Source organism: Eurosta solidaginis, chromosome 1 (assembly GCF_040869045.1).
Source record: "Eurosta solidaginis isolate ZX-2024a chromosome 1, ASM4086904v1, whole genome shotgun sequence".
NCBI classification, from domain to species: domain Eukaryota; kingdom Metazoa; phylum Arthropoda; class Insecta; order Diptera; family Tephritidae; genus Eurosta; species Eurosta solidaginis.
In genome coordinates, this window is record NC_090319.1 from 161187528 (window position 1) to 161201936 (window position 14409).

Consider the following 14409-nt stretch of genomic DNA (forward strand, 5'->3'; position numbering starts at 1 on the left):
CAGTTCCCGAAATGGATCTATACAACGAGCTTTGGCAGTTGTCTAAATTTTTTCTTTCTTCTATTCTAATTTAAAAAATTTTTTCAATTAAGAAAAAATTTATCATAACAATAATAATGATAAAAAGTTATTGTTAGGCCTTGAGCTCGATTCGAACCCGCGATCTTAAAATCAGTAGGCCGATATAACAACAAAAATTGTTAATACATCCCAGAGCACGGGGAAAAAGTGTCAATAAAATATGACACTATGACGGCATTGCCATCAAACAAGTCCAATTTTCACATCCATTCTGCAACAGATGTCGCAGTGTTGTGAATATAAAATTGGCACGAACCAGAATAGAAGTAGGATTAATGAAGACAAACAAAAAACCGCTGTGATGGCTGAATGGTTATAGCAGCGGCGCCTAAACGTTGCCGATGAAGGAATTTAGCAGTTCCCGAAATGGATCTATACAACGAGCTTTGGCAGTTGTCTAAATTTTTTCTTTCTTCTATTCTAATTTAAAAATTTTTTCAATTAAGAAAAAATTTATCATAACAATAATAATGATAAAAAATTATTGTTAGGCCTTGAGCTCGATTCGAACCCGCGATCTTAAATTATCAATTGTTTTGTACAAATATAAACTGTAGCTATTGTTTTCTTGGAATAAAATCTACCACTATTTTCATTTTTCGTCTACCAACATTCGCTTTCTAAAGGTCCGCGCACTGCTCATTACTATAATGCCGGGCAAAACATTTTGGACTGAACAAATAAACGTTAACATCTTTCATTTTAAACTTTTAAAGGGGTATTCATCGAGCACAAACGTCTACAAATTGCCTAAATTAAAAAAAAAAAGTTGTATCCAGGGTCCTTTACGGTTTTAGCATAACGAAGTACAGCGCCTACCTGAAAAATTAAAATTATGTAGATTCGTCGAGGATTATCCGATTTTCACCCGTCAGTTACGCAATAACATCCATATCTTTGGCCGGATAGTTATTCCCTAACTTTTCGACGTGTTTCCCTGATGATTCGCTTATTATCTTGTAGGCTATGTAGCTCGGCAACATAGCGCGATAAAAGCATCCATCAGGAAGTCATCGTAGCTACATCGAGAGCTTCTAGGAAAGTGACGTCGACGAAAACATGAAATCGAAGTCGCGAGTCTAAAGGTTCTGTGCTGATATACGATATAAGCGCCAAGAGGCGCGTACCAACTGGTGGTCGAGATTACTCCTGTTCGAACTTCGGAAGTTGTAGCTCTTAAAAACAGCCGTATAAACTGGAGACGCTCTTTGGCGCGATCACGGACATGGCTTAAGCAGCTAAGACCGTCATTTAAGTGCTTACAATTTTGAGATTCGGATCAACCTTAATATACCATTCCATTTTTATGAAGAAAAAAAGAGGATATAAAATTGCTATAAACTCATATTTTTCCGAAAGTTGATTGTGCCACTAATGGCGCAGTTATAAATTCGTCCAAAAACATTTTTAAGTTAATAAAACATACACATGTATCATCGCTGCGACAGCAAAAATAGTTATATGTTTTCCAATAATTGATTTTTTGTTCTTAAAATGCGATATTAAAAACAAACAAAAGAGGCATGTGGGTAATAAATAATACCAATGAAATAAGCTTAAAAATTATTAGCAATAAAACTGAAATTATTTTTTTAGAGTTCATTAGAAAAAAAATTCCGCACACAGTCGCAAAGAAAATATATGACGAAAACGTGGATTTATTTTTGGGAGGATGGATTGATAACAGGGTTCGTGCTTTATTCTTCCAGCCGAGAAACCGAACGAGGCTACGATATTTAATAAGTGCTTACAACTTTTACCACAGAGTGGCTTTCGGGTAAGTAGCAGCGTAGCTTAAATTCATCAATAAGAGAAAGGGAGTTTCCAATTAGCTATCCAGCTCTGGATCACGATCAGTACTCATTAAAACGGTTCGGATCTGTGATCTGTGCAGGAAGATTATAAATTGAGCAGACAACCCTGGTTTTAGGATAAGTTGAACTGGACGGGTCACTTCTTAAATGTGCTATCACTGAACAAGCCTAATTTAAAGAGATGCGACGTCAGAAGGCAGTATCCAGTCAGAATACCATGAGTCTACAATCCTCCCTTTTTAATGAAAGGAGTAACTTTGCTAGTCTAACATTTTAAGTTCTACACACGTCCACGCCTTTCCCGCTTGGTCAATCATGTGCAACTCTCACCTTCTCTTAACCTGGTCCAATCTAATTGGGATGCCTACGGAGCCAGTTTAGAGATATGCGCCCTTTTTATCTTGCTCATCCGCTTTTTTACTTCCATTTATTCCCATATGCCCCGGGGCCAGTGTTGCTATTTTAGCTTTTTCAAGCTAGAATTCGCTTTTTTCTCTGTCCATCTTTAAGCATTTTTTTTTAGCTTCTTTCAGAATCTTTTTAGCTCTTTTTAACTTTTTTTTCAAAATTTTAGAAAATCTAGATAAACAGTTTGGCGTAATTTCAATTTTAAGAACATTGAATGCATTGTTAAAAGTTTGGGGGGCTTGAAAGCTATCTGTTTTCAGTAGAGACATTTATTTCTTTCGGATACTTAAAAATCATTTTAATCGGAACTGATCTGAATTACAACTAAAATATTTTATTAAAAAATACAGCAATTAAATTTATACGTCGTTTAAAATTAAAACCTTTTCGTTTTAATTTTAAACATCAACAATTGCCACTAGTATGAGTTTTACGCAGGTCTCTTTCCGATATCACTTTTGAGCCTTATGGGCCTCATTTACTGCTAATTTTTAGTTATATAACGGTGCTCGGAAAATGCAAAGAATTAACCAATGTTGTCTATTTGTCTTGTTGATTTTCCGACAGGGTGGATAAATGATGTATATTAGAACGATTTTCCGTCATCCCTTGTCAAATTTGGTTTCGAGACAAACCAGTTTCGGCGTTGTGTCATCATCAGTTCGTTCGTTCGTTTTGATCTGTTGTTGTCGTTTGTCCTGTATTTATAGTTCGTAGGTACATGTAGGTATAGGTATTGTCAAAATTGATGCTTGTGTATATTTAGTTATATGTATGTGCTGTGTGCTCATCAGTGCAGTAGCGACCTTTTTTGGCGCCCGAGGCAAGCTTGTTATTCCCCCGCCCCCTGTTCAAAATGCAGGACAACAAAACTTGTACTATATAAGAAAAAATGGCAAATTTTTTTGAACAAATTATTCATGCATATATTTATTAATACTGTAGTATTCACCATACAATACTGTGTTAAAAAAATGTTCTTCTAACATTTACAAGTGAATTTTTCTTGACTTAATAGAAGCGGATTCGTCAATAATATCGTCGAAATCAATTTTACTGGCAATTTCGTTTTCTATCGATAAAATAGCCAAGTTCGACAATCTTTCTTGGCCCATTGTTGATCTAAAATAATTCTTAACGAGTTTGAGTTTGCTAAAGCTACGTTCACACGTAGCGATTGTTACAGGAATCGTCGAAAAAATTTTCAAAGCAGTTTCAGCGTTTGGGTATGATGCTTTTAAACCATAATCTTGAATCATTTGGAGTAGTTCTATAACAGTCGTGGATTCGAGACGATCAGGGATGATTGACAAAGCTGCGTGCTTGAAATCTGAAATTTCCTCAATAAATTCTGCGCCATTGATGTCTTTTTCGTATTTGATTGCCAAATCCATCGCTGCTTTTTTCACTTCCGTGCTACTCATATTTTTCAAAGACTCGCCAGAGAAAAATCGGAAATCATTCATTATCTTTTTATATCTCCAGTCGATTTCAACTATGAACCTATCAACTGTCTCGTTGATGTCAATGCGAAACTTTTGATTATCCGGAATTTCGAGTGCGTCGTCTTCTCCTTCATACAATTCCAATTTTTTCTTCTTCCTTGACCGCTTGCTGACATTGCTTGCTAGTAGACTAGTAGCTAATGCAGAAACACGCTTAAAATTTTCTTTGAATTCTGTGTCGCGAAGCTCTTGTAGTGAATTTTTCAAACCCTGAATCAAATGTGCAGCATTTTCCAAAGTCAAACTTTTCGTTTGCAAAGCTTTCGTAACGCGATCAACCCGACTTAATATCTGATCCCAGACGTCGAGGAAAAGAAGAAACCTTAAATCAATATTTTTGATCAGATTTTCTCCAGATGATTTGGTGTCAGGATTATTTGGATTGGCGATTATATCTTGAAGTACTCCAAGAACTGCCTCAATTTGCGAATTCAATGATTTTACGGCATTAGCTTTTGATGCCCATCGTGTGTCCGAGTGCCGTTTCAATGAAATCTTCAATGTTTTCATGAGGACGGTCCAACGAGTTGTAAAAAGTGAAAAAAACTTGAATTTTGCTTTCCACAATTTCGAAAAACTGTTTCATTGCTGCATTGACTGAAGCGGAATGAACCCCTGCCAAATTGAGGCTGTGACTTGCAAATGGTACATAAATCGCGAGATCATTTCTCTCCTGTATTTGTGCTTGCACACCACAATTTTTACCCGACATATTGGCACCATTATCGTAACCCTGACCTCTCACTTTTGAATTTCGAGCTTATCCTCTTCTAATTTCTTCATTATATCAGATGCCAATCCTTCGCCAGTTTTTTCTTCCGTTCAAATGAAGTCAATGAAACTTTCTTCTATAGAGACTTTCCCATTGTCAATGTAGACGTAACGAATTATTTCTGTCAACTGTTCGTTGTGAGAGGCGTCCGGCGTGCAATCAAACAGCAAACTATAATACTTGGATTTCCTTATCCTTGATAAAATCTCGTTCCGAACTTTCTGTCCCAATAAATTGATAAACTCATTTTGAATTTGTGGTGACAAATAGTTAAGTGCTCCCTTTTTATGATCTGAGATGAGCTCTTTTAATGTTTTGTCGTACCTGCTGAGCAGTTCTATGATATCCGAAAACACTCCACATTCTTGTGTGCTGATTTCCGTCGTCGATCCTCGAAACGCTAAATTGTTTTTGGCACATAACATGATAGTATTTAAAACAGCTCGAAAGATATGACGCCATCGCTCCTTTTCTAAAAGAATTTCTTTTTGCAGTTCGTCATCAATGCATTTTGAGTTTATCAATCTGGCTTCCAAATTTTTCCATTGGAGAAAAAATTTTCTATGATCTGATGAACTCTCGTGGTCTTCAATACGACCCACGTTTTTTCAATCCGAGAACCCTTTATGAAGATTGGCGATTGCAGGTATTTGAGATGACTGACATTCAAATAAGCAGCAGGAAAAGCAGAATATGGCATTTTTTTTTCTCAGAATGCATCATCCAATTTCTATGAACAGTTTCACCGTTGGGCATTTTTTTCTGAAACCACTGAGAAAGAAATCGACGGCCATCCTTTTTGTCGATATTTCTGAAATCGATGTTTTTTCCTTGATCTGGGCCATGCAAAACCAGAGTTATTCTCATGCTATCTGTAATGCACGGCCAGGATGAAGGTTCGTTGAAATTGATGACTTGTGGAAGGACAGGAATAATGTCCGCTTGTTTTGATCCTGATTTTTCGATGCTCTCAACAGTATCTGAAGGCGGTATTATACTCGAAGTTTCCTCCGATGTTATCAAAACGTCCAGTTCCGAGGTAGTGACAATAGATGCATCGTCCGATGTTTCTATACTAGAGGAATGAGTTAACGTGTCTTCATTTTCAGACGTTACACTTGGCGTTATCTCTAAAAACTGAGGCTCGTCCAATTTTGAGGTTGATTTTAGGATTACATCATTTGATAATACTGTAATAAAATTTATTTGTCAATGTTTCGGAAGGAAAATGAGTCGGGCAATGCACCATGGTTTAAATGACCATGTTCTGCGGCCAAAAGTCGATTTTTTTAGCTCCGAATTTTGGGAAAATTGTATTTTCTCTGGATAGTAAATATACCATACAAAAAAAGTCGTAACAGTGATCAAATCACTTTTATGGGTGTCAAATATGTGTGTACAAATTACAAGTCTATATCTTAGCTGGTTGTTTTTTGGCCGCAAAACATGGTCATTTAAACCATAGTGCAATGTCAGGATTTTTTTCTAAATAAACATTTGTCTTATTCCATTTTATTTACTTACCAATATTTTCCAACTCTGAAGAGTGCATTGTTGGTTGTTTTGAAAACCATTTTCCAAAAGTTTTCGCCAATTTTTTTTCGTCTTCTTTTCTTTTTTTTTTATCTCTACGATTTTCAGCTCCACTTTTCTTTCTTTTCACAAGCTCGGACATGATTGAATATGATTATACGTACCAATCGAAATTTTCTCGCGATTTTCTAAATCATATTGAACTTGCCGTCTAACGATAGAAATATGAGCCCTTTATCACACACTTTTTCATTTATTCACTTAGTTCAAATTAGAATTTAATTTATTTAAAATACTGCCGTTACGATTTTCTAATCGAAACTATAAAAATTTGAATTTGACCGGTTACATTCGTAGCGACGCGAAATGGTTGTTGAGAAACAGGTGTCGCCGCTATATGCATATACAGTCGACTCCCTAATATTATCCTACATTAATGTTATAAGAAATGTTCTATTTATCGAGATTTCTTGCTCTTATTACATTACTTTGCCAGTTTTTGCACGTACGTACCTTTTTTTTGTACATGCACGCATGACCGCGCTTTATCGGTAATCACAGCTTTCAAATAAATGTATGAATTAATTGACTATCATAAGTATTCTAATTTAAATATTCATTCAATTTCACTACATTAAAAATAAAGGGCGCCCATATACATATTACTTTTGAAAAAATTTTACAAATCTTATGATCAAGTGAAACCTTGCGGGTTCCTGGCAAACGAACGCCTATTTTTTCATTATATTTTTTCAAATTAATTCTGCGAAATTTTGTTTAATATTACCGAAATTCAGCGTCCCTACTCTATTGGCGCCCGAGGCAAATGCCTCGGTTGCCTCACCCTCGTTACGGCTCTGGTGTTCATTCAGAACCGAGGTTGGTTTTTACTGATCGATTTGTGTGGCTGACTGAGGCAGGTAAAAGTCCGTAATTTTAGTCGTTTGGCCTTCTTTGTGGGTTTGTTGTTTTAGTGCGTTAAATGTTTTGTGTTTATTTTTTGTTGTGTGTTGTACCTGTGTGATTACTTTGTTTCTTGTAAACAAGTTTTAAAGGTTCGATTATTGTGTCAGAAATTGACTCTGGTATAATGTTTGGATTCCGTGTTTTTTGGTGTAATCTCTAATGTTCTCTCTGAACCTCGTTCTTATTTGCCGTCCTGTTTGTCCTATGTAACTATGTTGGCATCCGCAGGTAAGCTTGTATATGCCGTGGCTGCTAAATGGATCCTCTGAGTTAGTGTTAGTTCTTAGTTTCCGCCCTAGATTTTTCGATGTTTTGAACGCTGTGTTAATGTTGTCTTTTTTAAAGAAGTTTGCCAATTTATATGTTGATTTTCCAGTATATTTCATAGTCGTCCAGTTGTTATTATTTTCCTTTTCATTATTTCTATTTGGTTCACCATGCGTCCTTCTGAGCTTATCTACTAGCGCTTTTTTATATCCGATGTTTGCAACAATGTTATATATGACTTCAAACTCTCTCTTATATGCCTCCTATGTGCCCTAATGCTGCATTTTTATCTTGTTGGGGGTGATTTGCGGTATTATGTATTACTGTGTCCGTGGCCGTTGGCTTTCTATATATGTCATACTTAAATCTTTTGGCAACTTTATCGATATTTATCGTGAAGTCTAGATATTTGATTCCTCCGTCTTTTTCTGTTTCCATTGTAAACTTTATATTTCCATGCTGCGTGTTGAGGTACTCCAGTACAAGCTCTTCGTTATTAGTAGTTAAAACGCATATTATGTCATCCACGCCTAATTTAGACTTCAGCACATGTATGTACTTTTCTTCCGTGTCCGGCTTGTGCATTCTTGGTGCAGTGGAGGAGCCGACGGGTTCATTTGGACCCCCAAGAATCTACTATATTTGTTGCATTTTTATAGCTTTGTTTTGTTTTTGGTATTCATCCGTGGGATCCTCTCCTATTCTACGACATTTCATTTCCTCTGTGAGTTCTTCGGTTTTGGTTCTTTTCCGATTAGCACAGTGGTGTTTCCTTTGTCCGCATTCGTCGTGGAGCAATATTGTTTTTCATTGGTTTTTGCCCTAGATTCTTTATTGTTTTCTCTTCTGCATGAGTCATCCCTTGTAAAATTTGGTTTCGAGACAAACCAATTTCGGCGTTGTGCCATCATAGGTGTCGATTTTCGTTCTGATCTGTTGTTGTCGTTTGTCCTGTATTTATAGTTCGTAGGTACTGTGAGGACCAAATAAATCCTCATTAATTTGGCCCACACAAAACGACCCCACAACATATTTGACACGACATTAACACAACAAGTGGCCACAACACGATCAACCAACAAGTCTCAGCGACACAACGAGCGGTCGCAACATTTAACAGCAACACGGCCAACCAACGAATCTCAGCAACACCACGAGCGCTCGCAACATTCAACAGCAACACGGTGACCATGGCAACGCACCCATTTGAGCTAGCAACACCAAACACAACGGCCATAAAAGGAGCGACACAGCAGCACAGCAGGCAGTCAGCACGGAGCTGTGGTCGTGACCAGAGCTACTAGCGAAGTATATCCCTATTGCAGTTGACCTTCTCTATGCAATAGGAATCCACTTCATAGGAGCGAGTCGTGGAATGGTGATTGCGGTTGACCTTCTCTACGCATCACCCCCAAAGACCAAAGGCCCCGCCACAGTAACGCGCAACCGCGACAGGTGACACCCGCTCACCTCCGTCAGTAGAAGTACGCCGGCAGAGGCCGCAGCAGAGCGGCAACGTACGTAAACCAGCGCAGAGCGCGGCAGCAAAGCGCAGCAGAGGTCCGCCGACGCACAACGTAACCAGGGTAAGCCAGCGCGAACCGCGGCAGCAGAGGTACGCCGACAGAGGTCACGTCAACGCGGCGACGCATAGCGCAGCCAGGGTAAGCCAGCGCCAATCGCGGCGGCAGAGCGCAGCAGAGGTACACCGACAGAGTAATACAAGTAAGCGCCGACGTAGGGCGCGACAGAGCATCGCCTTAGCAATACAAGTAAACGCCGACGTAGGGCGCGACAGAGTATCGCCCAGCAAATACGAGTAGACGCCGACGCAAGGCGTGGCAGAGAATCACCCAGCAACCAGCAATACAAATAGACGCCGACGCAAGGCGCAGCAGAGTAATACAAGTAAACGCCGACGTAGGGCGCGACAGAGTATCGCCCAGCAAATACGAGTAGACGCCGACGCAAGGTGTGGCAGAGAATCACCCAGCAACCAAGACGCCGACGCAAGGCGCAGCAGAGTAATACAAGTAAACGCCGACGTAAGGCGCGTCAAGGCGCCGACGCCACATACTAACGGGATCCGTCTAACGGAACACGGCGACAGAGCATCGCCTCAGCAATACAAGTAGACGCCGACGTAAGGCGCGACAGAGCACCGCAGCAGAGAGAGACGCCGGCATAAGGCGCGTCAAGGCACCGACGCCACATACTAACGGGACCCAGCTAACGGAATACGGCCGGACCGCTAAGGCCCGCCACTGCAATCAAGGATACCGCAAGATAATCCAAGTGAAATTGAAAATGAAGTATACAAACACGTTTTATTTTATATTATAGAATTTAGAACCAATAAAGAAAGTGAAGTTTATATTAAATCGATTTGCAAGGTGCCCCCTTAATACAAATTTATTGTAAACGAACCCTGGGAACGGCGAGTATACCCCAGCCAATATCGAAGAAGCAACGGGGCACGAAAAAGCTTCGTTACAATTGGCGCCCGAGCAGGGACCCTGCAAATCGTACAGCGTCAGAAGGAACATTCCTGACTAGAAACCTAACCGTAAAATGGCCGACCAGATTGATACCACGTGGTTAGACAACACTTCAAAGGAGCAGCTGATATCCATCACACAGGAATTGGGTATTGAGCAGACAGGTACCACCCGAGAAATCCGAAAGCGCATAGCAGCACTGGCCTCAAAGGCAAATACGGACTCCGAAATCCACGAAAAGTTTTTATCCCTACAAGCCACCTACAAGGAAACTACGCACATGAGCGACGTAAATGAGGTTAAGACACCGACTCTGTCGAACGGAGGAGGCACGCCGAAGGTCGCCGTTACAACAGTAGAACAAACTCAATTCGCGTTTCCTCCCAGGAGTACAGTACCCACACAACAGTACTTACCATCAGGAATAGCGGTACCACCCAACGGTACATCTCAGGCACCTCCCAGGAGTACAGTACCCACACAACAGCACGTACGATCAGAAATTACGGCATCATCAACCGGCACATCTCAACCCACGCAACCGTACTTACCAGCGGGAATGACGGCACCAGCCATGAACTATACATGCCAGGTAACTCAAGCACCGACCGTGGTGTTCGCGCCCATCATCGACCAGGTAAGAAAGTGGTCCGTAAAGTATGAAGGTGGACGGGACCCGTTAGCGTTCATCGAACGGTTAGAGGAGTTAACCGAAGTATACGCGCTAAACGTGGACCTCCTGCCAAAAGCCATGCCCGAGCTACTAGGGGGCGCCGCGCTACAATGGTATCGCAATAACAATGCGCACTGGGGAAAGTGGACAAGCTTCAAAAAGGATTTTTTACGTTTCTTCCTGCCAGTCAGGTATTTCGAGCGTCTCGAGGACGACATACGCCAACGAAGGCAGCATAACAAGGAAAAGTACAAGGATTACGTGCTAGCTATACAGAGCTTGATGAGATACGCAGGGTACACCAGCAAACAGCGGCTGGAACGAATCTTCCGTAACAGCTACCCCGATTACCAACTTTACATCCGTCGGAGGGACTTCACTAATCTCGCAGAGCTCCTGACACTCGCCGAAGAATACGAGAACATACGCGAGGACTATCGAAGATCATCAGGCGGACATCACCGCGAAGTTACGCGACACATCGCCAGTGACACAACCCGGGTGTCACCATCAAAACCTGAAACACAACCACCACCACCACCGAACCTAATGAACCGCACGCCTCCAAGCAATCAGAGATACGACCCCAACGGCGTATGCAGGAGATGCGGCGAACGAGGATATGACGCCAATAGGTGCCGAAACCCACAGAAATTTTTTTGCTGGGAATGTGGCCGCAACGACATACCAACCATCGAATGCTGCCGCCGACGTCAGGGAAACGACAGAGGGATCCACGAAGAAGAAGGCGCCGTGAGCCCGAGGGACCTAGCGCCGAAACGGCAGTAACGATACCCAAGGAACCCAGCGCTGAAACGGCAGTAACAATGTACCAAGAGCATGGTCGCCTCTACGCCATAACCAAGCTCGGCGCGGAATCAGCCGAGGTAGTCATCAACACAGGGGCATCAAGAAGTTTCGTCTCGAGCAGCTTAGCAGAACGTGTGGTAAACTCGGGAAGCGGAGAAATGGTGAGAGTGGCCACCAAAATAACGATGGCAGACGGGACTAGCACTACCATCTTCGACGCCATAAGGACTGAGGTACGCCTCGGAGAAACGTCACTCCACACAGTTGTACACGTCATGCCCGGAGCGATCGACGACATCATACTGGGCCTAGATACGCTAGGAAGCATGGGAGCCACCATATCATGTGGAGAAGGCCACCTCGTGCTAACCAGACCCCTTGCCCAGCACCCACCGGATCAGGGAGCCGCGCCAGAAACTATTCAAAGTACACCATCAACCAGAACGGATATCGCCAGGTACGACAGCCCTGGGACTATTCAAAATTCAACATCATCAAGAACGGATATCGCCAGGTACGACAGCCCTGGGACTATTCAAAGTACACCATCAGCCAGAACGGATATCGCCAGGTACGACAGCCCTGGGACTATTCAAAATTCAACATCATCAAGAACGGATATCGCCAGGTACGACAGCCTTGGGACTATTCAAAGTACACCATCAGCCAGAACGGATATCGCCAGGTACGACAGCCCTGGGACTATTCAAAACTCAACATCATCAAGAACGGATAACGCCGGGTACGACACCCCTGGAGCCTCATCTGGAACCATTCAGAGTATAACAGCACCGAGCAGCAGTAACTTCAAGCACGACGGCATTATGCAAAACAACAACAACCGGTCATTCTATCGCAAACCACCGAGGTGACAACACGTGCTTTTGCTACGAATTTCTTTAAAAAACAAAAAAAAAACCAACAACCTAATATGGAGAGCCATAACGCCAAACTAAACAACAGCGTCAAGCGTATGCGCCAGCATTACGAGGAGGAGGAAGCAAAGCGCCCCAGGGTAGTACTGCTGGAAGGAGCTACTGGCGCCGACGTCAGCAACACGCGTGGAACCACACGCACAAACACGTACGCTGACGTCTCACGCAACGTTACACCACCAAGCGCTACTGGCGCCGACGTCAGCAACACGCGTGCAAATAAACGCGAAAACACGTACGCTGACGTCGCAGGTATCATAACACCAACGAACACCACAGGCGGCGACGCCAACTACATGCGTGCAACTACACACGCAAACACGTACGCTGACGTCGCACGCACCATTACATCACCAAACACTGCAGACAGCCGTTCAACGAGGAAATGGCGAGCCAGAAGCGCACGGAAATGTTGAACCGATTTCCACAGGACGGTCGAGAGTCCACGAAGACTACGCAAACCATAACCACCACATACAATCCTTACACAGTCAAACAACCAACCCCGGAAGACAACACTGAACCGGTAGCACCACACGCCGAAACAGAGCCACAACAAACAACAGCAGGCCACCAAGAGGTGATAATCGAGGCCCACGACACGGATGGACCAACGCTAAACCAATTCCCGAAAATTGCAGAAAGCGTGCGAGACATTTTCCGACGCATCGCCGAAGGCAAAGGACGCTCCCGCGTAAAATTTCGCACACGGGAATACACCGTCACGGTGGTAGAAGGCAGGGCCCGCATACGAATACGGGGCACCGAGGGCTAACAACACGATCAACCAACAAGTCTCAGCAACACAACGAGCGGTCGCAACATTTAACAGCAACACGGCCAACCAACGAATCTCAGCAACACCACGAGCGCTCGCAACATTCAACAGCAACACGGTGACCATGGCAACGCAACCATTTGAGCTAGCAACACCAAACACAACGGCCATAAAAGGAGCGACACAGCAGCACAGCAGGCAGTCAGCACGGAGCTGTGGTCGTGACCAGAGCTACTAGCGAAGTATATCCCTATTGCAGTTGATCTTCTCTATGCAATAGGAATCCACTTCATAGGAGCGAGTCGTGGAATGGTGATTGCGGTTGATCTTCTCTACCCATCACCCCCAAAGACCAAAGGCCCCGCCACAGTAACGCGCAACCGCGACAGGTGACACCCGCTCACCTCCGTCAGTAGAAGTACGCCGGCAGAGGCCGCAACAGAGCGGCAACGCACGTAAACCAGCGCAGAGAGCGGCAGCAAAGCGCAGCAGAGGTCCGCCGACGCACAACGTAACCAGGGTAAGCCAGCGCGAACCGCGGCAGCAGAGGTACGCCGACAGAGGTCACGTCAACGCGGCGACGCATAGCGCAGCCAGGGTAGGCCAGCGCCAAGCGCGGAGGCAGAGCGCAGCAGAGGTACACCGACAGAGTAATACAAGTAAGCGCCGACGTAGGGCGCGACAGAGCATCGCCTCAGCAATACAAGTAAACGCCGACGTAGGGCGCGACAGAGTATCGCCCAGCAAATACGAGTAGACGCCGACGCAAGGCGTGGCAGAGAATCACCCAGCAACCAGCAATACAAATAGACGCCGACGCAAGGCGCAGCATAGTAATACAAGTAAACGCCGACGTAAGGCGCGTCAAGGCACCGACGCCACATACTAACGGGATCCGTCTAACGGAACACGGCGACAGAGCATCGCCTCAGCAATACAAGTAGACGCCGACCTAAGGCGCGACAGAGCACCGCAGCAGAGAGAGACGCCGTCATAAGGCGCGTCAAGGCACCGACGCCACATACTAACGGGACCCAGCTAACGGAATACGGCCGGACCGCTAAGGCCCGCCACTGCAATCAAGGATACCGCAAGATAATCCAAGTGAAATTGAAAATGAAGTATACAAACACGTTTTATTTTATATTATAGAATTTAGAACCAATAAAGAAAGTGAAGTTTATATTAAATCGATTTGCAAGGTGCCCCCTTAATACAAATTTATTGTAAACGAACCCTGGGCACGGCGAGTATACCCCAGCAAATATCAAAGAAGCAACGGGGCACGAAAAAGCTTCGTTACAGTACATGAGCAGGTATTGTCAAAATTGATGCTTGTATATATTTAGTTATGTGTATGTGCTGTGTG

General features: G+C 43.3%; 1 protein-coding gene across 3 annotated transcripts in view; it reads left to right on the top strand.

Annotated features, from left to right (window-relative positions):
• l(3)80Fg (dnaJ homolog subfamily C member 16 l(3)80Fg) overlaps positions 1 to 14409 on the top strand; it is a 2137133-nt gene that overhangs the window by 655498 nt on the left and 1467226 nt on the right. For all 3 annotated transcript variants that reach the window (XM_067760003.1, XM_067760004.1, XM_067760002.1), the window contains exon 4: positions 1678 to 1858. In XM_067760003.1, coding sequence (XP_067616104.1) covers positions 1678 to 1858 — 181 coding nt within the window. The remainder of the gene's footprint in view (positions 1 to 1677; positions 1859 to 14409) is intronic.